The sequence below is a fragment of the Desarmillaria tabescens genome (genome assembly GCF_030435595.1).
Source record: "Desarmillaria tabescens strain CCBAS 213 chromosome Unknown EV420scaffold_347, whole genome shotgun sequence".
In the NCBI taxonomy this organism is placed as follows: domain Eukaryota; kingdom Fungi; phylum Basidiomycota; class Agaricomycetes; order Agaricales; family Physalacriaceae; genus Desarmillaria; species Desarmillaria tabescens.
Genome location: NW_026848646.1, coordinates 54 through 8,853, shown reverse-complemented (window position 1 = coordinate 8,853; position 8,800 = coordinate 54). Strand labels below are relative to the sequence as shown.

General features: G+C 47.0%; 1 protein-coding gene across 1 annotated transcript; it reads right to left on the bottom strand.

Moving 5' to 3' along the window:
* Nucleotides 1-8,204: 8,204 nt before the first annotated feature.
* Nucleotides 8,205-8,570, bottom strand: EV420DRAFT_1656108 (uncharacterized protein; the record flags this gene model as incomplete). Its single annotated transcript, XM_060478860.1, has 2 exons — nucleotides 8,205-8,390; nucleotides 8,451-8,570. 2 exons carry the CDS (start codon nucleotides 8,568-8,570, stop codon nucleotides 8,205-8,207), a joined length of 306 nt encoding a protein of 101 aa, XP_060321331.1.
* Nucleotides 8,571-8,800: the final 230 nt, after the last annotated feature.

Sequence of the window (8,800 nt, the reverse complement as noted above, 5' to 3'; positions counted from 1 at the left end):
AAGGACGTTGACGTAGGCTTCTGTGCCCTCAAGAACCAGGTTTACTCTGAGACCATGTTTCGGCGTACGGGATGTGGGTGGCTGGAATAAATGATACGGGGAGACGGTGGAGGATGTGGCCGGGATGGATGGTAAGTCCCAAGATCACTCGACATCCCCGAGCATTCATTTCCTTCCTAGCCCGATCTCGTACCATTTCGGGCGGGATACCCCCCCAACCACGGCCCCACCTTCTCTCAAAATAGCATTAATGCTCTTACACATGTTTCATCGGCCGATGATGAGGTGTCATCGCTCCGTGTGGTCCTCGAATGTTCCCATTGTATACATATTCTTCTATGTTTTTTCACATCGCTAGTACAAGCGTTTAAGGCGACGCACTAAGTACGCACCATCAAAATTCCTGAAACTTAACCGCACCTGTTCTTATCGGGCAGATGGCTCTGCGCGGGTATCATTGTTGTATATTCCAAGGAGAATTGAGTGGAAAACGGGAAAACAGGCTGTGCGTTATCGTCGTGGTTAGACTTCACGGGCCCCGGTCCGAACATACCGAAGCGCGCCTTGTCCTTTCCATGTCACCGTCATCCTCTCCTACTGTTCTGAGATTCAGGCATGGATGCGCGAGGGCCAGTAGATAAGAGTGTCTCGCATTCAAAGAAAACGGCATGATGCTCGACACATTTAGAGGTTGCTTTTGCGTATCGTTGGTCCAGTCGATGCAGCCGCTGTATTCCAGCATGCATCATAATGAATAGTCAACAACGATTGTAGTCCTGGGACAGTCCGGTTAAGAGACCGGCTACAGAGACAGTCTCAGCCATTCAGCATGAAAGTGCCAGAGTGGCAGCTCCTCGAACGTGGAAGGACCCACGTAATCGAGAGAAGAGTGCGAATTGGGGGAATTTATCTTGCAGCAGCTCTCGTGGAGATGTTCTTGTGGACGCAGCGTAGAATATTGGAGCTGATAAATGTTCGAACTTTGAGATCTCACGTCTCCTCTGATCTTCATCTATCCAGTCAGCTAACATAAACCATAGACCCGTAAAATCAACCTACAAAACATGATTCACCGCCTTCCCTTAGAACTCATCTAGGAATAGCGAGCGGTAGTTGATGGTACGTGCAGCATTAGCTGAAGAACTGGGAGCCATACTTCGTCCCGCACATGATAATGCGACGAAGGGGTCTGAAGGAAAGATAAGCTTTGATACTGCAGACGACTGGCTAAAAAATGCACCATTACTTAGCAGCTGTTCATGAACTGTTCTCATGAAGCCACGGCATAAGTGTCTCGCACTAGAATAGTGTCTGTCAATACGAATAGTAGGAGACCGTTTACACAACGCACCAAGAAGGCTCACGAATCCCTTTCTTAGATGTCCTCGACTGTTTCAACCATCGGCAATCTCATATCAGACACAGAAAATTCGTGCTGGACCTTCCCAGCTCATCCTCCTCTTTTAGACGGTATCGTCGCAGTGTGCTGCCAATTTCTTTTGCAACTAGGGTTCGTCCAGGTAGGCAAATAGGAAAGTAGTATGGATTGTCCAACGTAAACTAGTCTGCGAGGCATTGTTGGAGAAGAAGTAGGCTGTCATATTGCAAATATCGTCAACCTGAGCTTACAGGCAAACCTATTGGATACGCACTATTTTCTCTGTAACGGTGCTGCTCGCCCTGGGCTTGAGCCCTCTCCTTGCTCACGGATCAAGTACCGGCACAGTATAACAGCTGATAAGCCAGGCTTCGAAGTATATCCAGAATCGAGCACGAACGGATGCGTAAAAGCTAGTGGAAAGGAAAAGGCCATGTCAGCTGCGGCAATCGGTCCGGATACCGCTTCTGTTTGAACTTTGAACCACCATCACTTGCGCCGTCGATTTCAACCAACTCTGACCATCACCACCATCATCTGTTATGTAACGATACTTCAACCTCAACCTCAAGACGCTACCTTGATGTGTATTCCTTTCGTCAAAACTGTATGCAAGGTTATGGAGAGTATTGCTCCTCTCCGGCTGGCAGAGAAATGGGACAATGTAAGCCCTTTGACTCCGATTTGTTCTCGTGTTCATGTCGTTCAAGGTTGGATTATTACTTGGTAAGGCCCTTGGACGTGACGAACAAGTCTCTTATGACGTCTCCAGAGTCTCCCTCGCATAAACTAAAAGGCAGGAATTGCGTCTTACTCACTATCGAGTCCGTTTTCCCACTCTTGACCTATATCAAGTCTAATTTTCAACATTCTTCAGCCTTAACTAGCTTAATCCGTCAGTCGTCGACGGGTCCATCACGCTCAGCGCGCCAGTCGTCGTCTCGTACCATCCACCGATATTCAAGCCTCTCCAATCACTAACCCTCTGCAAACTTCGCTTCTCCAGTGCGCAGCAGAAGGGATCTCAATCTTCTCGCCACGTTCATCATTGGACTCTGTCTGGGGAGGCTTGAACGACTGGCTTGCCAAAGGGTTTGGTACCGGTAAAGTCAGCGCCTTTATGGGTGAGAAACTCGATGCGAGTGGGACGAGCGAGGGTGCGGAGAGTCGTTTGGTGATCCTGGATGAGCCGGTGTCGGTGAAAGAGCTTGTGGGTAGGGTGAAGCGGTATCTTGGGCTACCACAAGGTGAGAAATCCTTTTACTAATTGGTAATTGTTCTTGGTGGCTGATGTATTCTCTCAGTTCAAGTAGCATATCCTTCCGCCGCACTAAGCGTCATTCGGACGGGGTCGATGCTCGTTGGACGTGAAACAGACGTTTATTTCATTGGGGGATGTCGCATGTTTGTATTTCTTTCATATTCTGGTTCCTGCCAGCGTACTGACATCTCGACGATAGTATCAAGTATGGAAGTAATAGCATCAGTCGCCGCTGGGAAGCATGCCATTTTGTGTAAGTGCTTGCGGTATGAACGATAAAGGCGCTGCTGAAATTCTTTTTATAGGCGGCCACACGAATAGGGAACGCGGTTATCTTTCTGTGCTGGCTGAGCAGCTTCGGAAGGAGATCCAAGCCGAGGACCTTGAAGTCTTTGTCAGCAAAGAGGATGCGCATCCGTGGACATTTGCATGATGTTGGATTTCGGGACGCCGAAAGAGGAGGTGCGTGCTCATGTCTATCCTATGTAAATACAACACTAACGGCATGCTCAGAGTCTACCGCAGTCTGCTCCACAATAACCTGGATTCAAGCTTCAGCGCTTTATGGTCTCTGACGTATAATAAAGCCGAATCACCAGCTTCCTAAGCTTCTGTGGCTTGTCCTCAACCTTTGCCAACGGTCGTGCATAGAGAGGATGGTCCATAGACGGTGTCTTATCAGAGATAACACAACACCTCGACAACACCTCATCTAACATACCTTGAGACGTGTTAATTTCCGGTCCGCTCCTACCATCAGCAAAGTTTATTTTCATCGATATCTTGTTCCCGACATTGTAAACGACTTCTGTCGAACTCTCTGAAAGCATTGTCGCGGAGGGCAAGATCGTCCTCACCTCTGCCGATTCTGGCTACGCGCATACCACGGCATTCAGCGACATGTTCATTCCCTCATGCTCATATGTCGACTACTATCTCTGTTTCATTTTCTTAGAAAAGGAAAAGCTCTTCCTATTCCGCATGGATGACTCCGAGGAATTTATCTCCAACGCCGAATACATATCCTCCCGCTGCCGTTGTATGACTGTACTTCTGTCACGAAAATTACCTAACCTCAGCGGGTCCTTCATGTTCCCTCATCTCTATCTCCGTCGGGTGTCATTCGTCTTCAAAAGCTCGCTGCAGGTGAAACCAATGACCAGAGTAGGTTAACTCCCAATGTCGACGAGCTGGAGATAATCTTTGTCTGCCACAACCAAGACCCGACGCATCATCTTCGACCTCGGCCTCCCACATTTCAACGGAGCGGTACTATCAAGATGTTGTAATTAATTTTATGTTACCCACCGTGCGCAAGCTCACCATCAAACGGGGCCAAGTCTGCTTGCCTATTTATCGATAAGCGGGGTTCGACATCGTGTATGTTCGGCCTTCGCCTTCAACCCCTGATTCAAGAAGAGGACACCCGGATCAAAGCCACTCGTTGTGGTCTCTAGGAATCGACCGGTTCCAGAAGTCGACGTCGAGAACCAGGAGGTGCGACAGGAAGTGTTCAGTCGGTGGTGGTGACGCATTTTGGACAGTTGGATTAAAAGTTAGATCTCCTGGGTTATGGATAACGACCGTGTTATATTCCCAATGTCTGTGATCACGAATCCCAAATCTACCACCACCACTGCGCGACTTCATTCCGTCACACAAGGCTACGGCGCGCTATGATGAAGGAGGGTTATCGAAAGGCTTTCGCGCTACGACTCCTCTTCACTTGTTGCCGACAGCATTTGCACTGCCCATGACTGGCGTGCTTCTGCATGGTGTCCGAATAATGTTATTGACAAAAATATCAGCCTACCTACTTCCGAGGCTGTGAAGGTGTACTCATGACAGAGCTTTGCCATGGCAGCAGAGCGCAGGACCGGTTTGTTACCACAGCAGCATTGTCCCTCGTGTTTGTTGTGTACATCCGGGGAGCTGTAGTACGGACCCCGTCATGCTTCTGTCGAGGAGCAACTTCGGGTAATAAAGGATCCATCCATCCATCCGCACAGAACACCCATTGTGTTCCTCCTGCACGTCTTCAGCCCGTCTTTGCATATCAGCTGTTCAATATCGCCAATGTCACATTGTTTTCCCACCTACACTTATCATTGCATTGTCTTTCGAAGCCTCGAGATGACCACGTTTCTGACATGATTTTGATTAAAAACTTCCTCGTTACAACTGGCACTCATTGGCTCGCTCTGATGCGTTTTCTGCCGATGTTGCGAGTGGAAATAGGACCCCTCTTTATCATGAACCAACTTTTCCACTGTCCACCTGCGCATTCGTTAAAGATACACTTGATTCGTACGCGGCCACCGCCCACACCGGGGAAAGAGGCCTCGAAGTTGTGAGAGGAAAAGGAATCCGGTTGCATCGTACTCTCTCGCCCACAAACCCTGTTCTACTGGTCATTCCTCGCTCAATCTCAGAACCTCAAGTAGTCACCGCGCGCTTCGCGAGGTACTTCTTTCTTGGAATAGCACACCTATCACGCACCGCCTCCGAATGTCTCAAAGTCGTTTTATATTCACATCCACCCCTCAACTCGTTTCTTTGAGAACAGCTCTAGGCTTGTCATACCATTTCAGAAGTCAGTGCAACCTAGTTTTAACTCGAAAGGGAAGCATTATTTTCTGCGAGGTAGGCCCGCCTGGCCTGTGCAAGTTCACGGAAGCATCAAACTCTACAGCACCTACGGCCTACTTACGACACTGTGATCCATCTATCCAGTCATGTGTAGTCATTGTGGCAGATGCTCTTCAATGAAGTTGACATCTGGTGACTACAAATTATATACTCATGACATGCAGCATGTCCATGTACTAGCCGGTGGGTGACCGGTGAGTATTCATCTATTTGTGCTTTCAATTCATTGCGCCACCACTGTTCGATTTCGGCTACAGCTTCACTGGGGGGTTATTATGAAACCGTCAAAGTTCGCTCAAACACGATGTGAATTTGTGAAATTTACATATATAGTGTATCTGACACCGGCAGGCCGCCAAAAGTAACAAAGGAAGGCCGATACAACTACCTTCGAAAAAGGCATGTTACGTGTTCTGTGAATTGCCGATCGGAATCATTACAGCCATGGAAGCTTTTGGAAGCTTTTGCCGTTCAGCATCTTCTCACACCCCTGAGCACAGGTTTGTCATCAAACACGGTTTAATCCAAACTTCCATGGCTGAACAGCACCCCCGCACCCTCTACACAAAGGAGCTCATCCACAAAGGCCGTGGCTATCCGTTTTGGTATCCAGAGCCAGACTCCAGCGCATCAGCTGAGTTCAAGGAAAGAGGCATATATCCTGGGGATGTAGGGATTCTTAACAATGATGGGGGTTTCGACTTTCTCTTCAATATCTTCGGCGATGCTAATGGTCGAATTGATGAGCGACGAGTACCTCCTGGCTTTCAACCTCTCCCTGAACCAACCTCACGGGATGTACAAATTTCGCCAGCCCACGGAGATGTTCTTAAAAGTCAGCATGTATCCTGCAGAGAGGTTTCGGCAGGCGCTTCTGCTCAGGGTTTGCAGAGGTGTGTAGACAGTCATAATCTTGATTTTGTTGTCTAAATTCTTCTTGATTCTTGATAATAGCATTCAAGTGGATGCTGGTGTCTCCTTTGATGTTAGCATTATGGAGGCATCCGCAGCAATCCTGTTCCTTCCAAATTGTTCAACAAAGTACGAGGCTCTGAACAAAGCACCAATCGAAGATTACGCTCAACGACACGGAGTATCATGGTACAATTATGTCAATGGGACATTGGGTCGGCAGGCACCAAACAGCTCTTTGTATCTTGTCACCGGGTGTGATAAAACAACTACCTGGGGGAATGCAGCCATTGGAAGGACAGACCGCTCCATCATGTTTTCCCTCAAGTGTACTTTAGCAAGCGCTGGTGGAGTAACGGTTAAGGTTGTGAACTCCTGGGTCGGTGATTCCGGGGTGGAAAAGGGCTTATTTCCAAATCCTATCGCCCGTTATTCTTATCCGATGGATCGTGAGAACCAATGTGTCTTCGCACGGGGTTTTACAATATCAATTTCAGAAAGCCTGTTCAATAAATCAAGGTGGAAGTCAGTTCCTTATCACCTCAGTGGCTCCTCCAAAGACAGGGTTCCTTCTTTTGACACTAAGAGTGCTCCTCTTCCATTGAGCAATGAAAAAACTGGATTTTGGGCTCATACTTCCTCATTCTTTGGTTTTGGGAAAGTGCTGGAGGATCCAGACTCAGATCAGAGTGGGATGTTGGCAGAGAGTGTTGATGATAGGTCATTGGTTGCAAAAGTATCAAAATTTCCACCTGGAGAAAGTGAGGTGAGATTTATGTCAGTCATTCTCAGTACATACCAAAACTAATTCTACTATCAGCTCTTGAATCCTTCAGTGGCAGTGAATGAATATCTGCTGAATATGGTAAATTACCCACAGACAACAATTTACATGCTGATACATTCCTCATAGGATCCCTCCTTGGAGATTGTAATCCTGCATGATGAAGAGTGGATGGAAGTAATGCACCAGTATGAGGATACACATTTCACAGAAGAGGAGCTTTGGCACCAAATCAGAGACCACCTAATTGATGCCCATATTTCCAAGCTGTCCCAGCCGCGCAGGTCCTTGCTGAACAACATTACTAAGGCCATTGGGTGGGTCTTCAACCACAGTCTTTCAGCCCAGATATTGAGTCAAGTCAATGGACCCAATTGTGAAGCAGATGTCTAACTTCCATGCTTCAAGTCCTTGATTAATCCAGTGAGCTGTTGTTCAGGTAGTGAGGACTAGATGTAATGGAATACCTGGTTCATCATGCTTACCTAACTTACTAGTCACTCCTTCATATACCTTTTTCTGAGCCATTTATTACTCACTCCTTTCTATACTATGGCTCTCTGTCTAACTCATATGACACTCATTATATTCAGTTTTATTCCTTATTATCCTGGTTATCTTACATGTGATTCTCTAGCTTTAGTATAAGTACAGCCAGTGTTGTGTGTAGATACCCGGCTTCAATTTTCACACCAATCTATTGGCTGAAACTAAGCTTTACTTGAAAGTCTACTATCTCTCCTAATCTCAAGTGACTTCAGACATGTTACTCATCATGCCTCCATCACATATTTTGACAAGTTTGATTTTCTCTATGCTTCTTTCTTAATCTCTCTCTCTCTCTTTGTTGCCTACAGATTCCATCTGGTCTGATCAACCCAGCCTTCTTTGTTGTTAGCCACCAACTCTACAAACTAGATCAAATGAGGACTGCCACTCGCACTTTGGTGGATCGATACACTTGCAGGTCTAAGCTTGTATGGGATGAGCAGAAGCAAACTTAGATAGACGCGAAACACGGAGTTCGAGTTGGATAGATTAAACCTTAGCTGAAGCTGGGGTTTAGACCAGCTGAGGCTCTACTTAAATACACGATGTGTAGGCTAATAATAGTACTGTGAGAATGAGTCTGTTGCGATTGTATGAGAGAAGCATATATTGTAAGCAAGAAAGGTAAGAAAAAGAAAAGAAAATGAATAAACCATAACATTACCCCCTTCTTAAGACTCATTCATCCCGAATGATCCATCTGACTCATATCCAGAAAGAGATTCGGGTTGTTTGATTATGCCCACTTCCTCGTCTTCATCGTCATCCCAATTTTCCGTCACTCTTTGAAGTAAGTTGACATCTGACTCGTCCTCATCCGAGGGATCAAAGAGGATCGGTGGGTTTTTGTATGGCCTCTTATCCCATCAGGACACTTCGATTTCGATTTGGCGTTGTTTAAGATAGGAATCTCTGACCTTGGGATCATCGAATCGAGGGTCTTCCTGCCATCGGGGACGAGGTGGTGTAGGGTCGTAGGCTTCATCTGGATGCTCCTGTTTCCATTTCTGGTGTTCCTCTTGTAAGGCTTGGTCCATAGAGTGTGCGATCTCTTCTACCAATTTGCGGAATGAAGATGTGACAGACACTGGCCCGTTCCTCCTTCCTGCATCTGATGCAGCCACCTCTCCTATGGCATCAATTTCTTCAGAATGTGCTGGGGCCGAGCATTTGGAGGAATAGACGGTGACGATGTCGGTGATGCAAGAGGTGTCCGGATCATGGAATTTAGCAAGATCATTCGGTGGTATCTTACTGTCTCTACCAG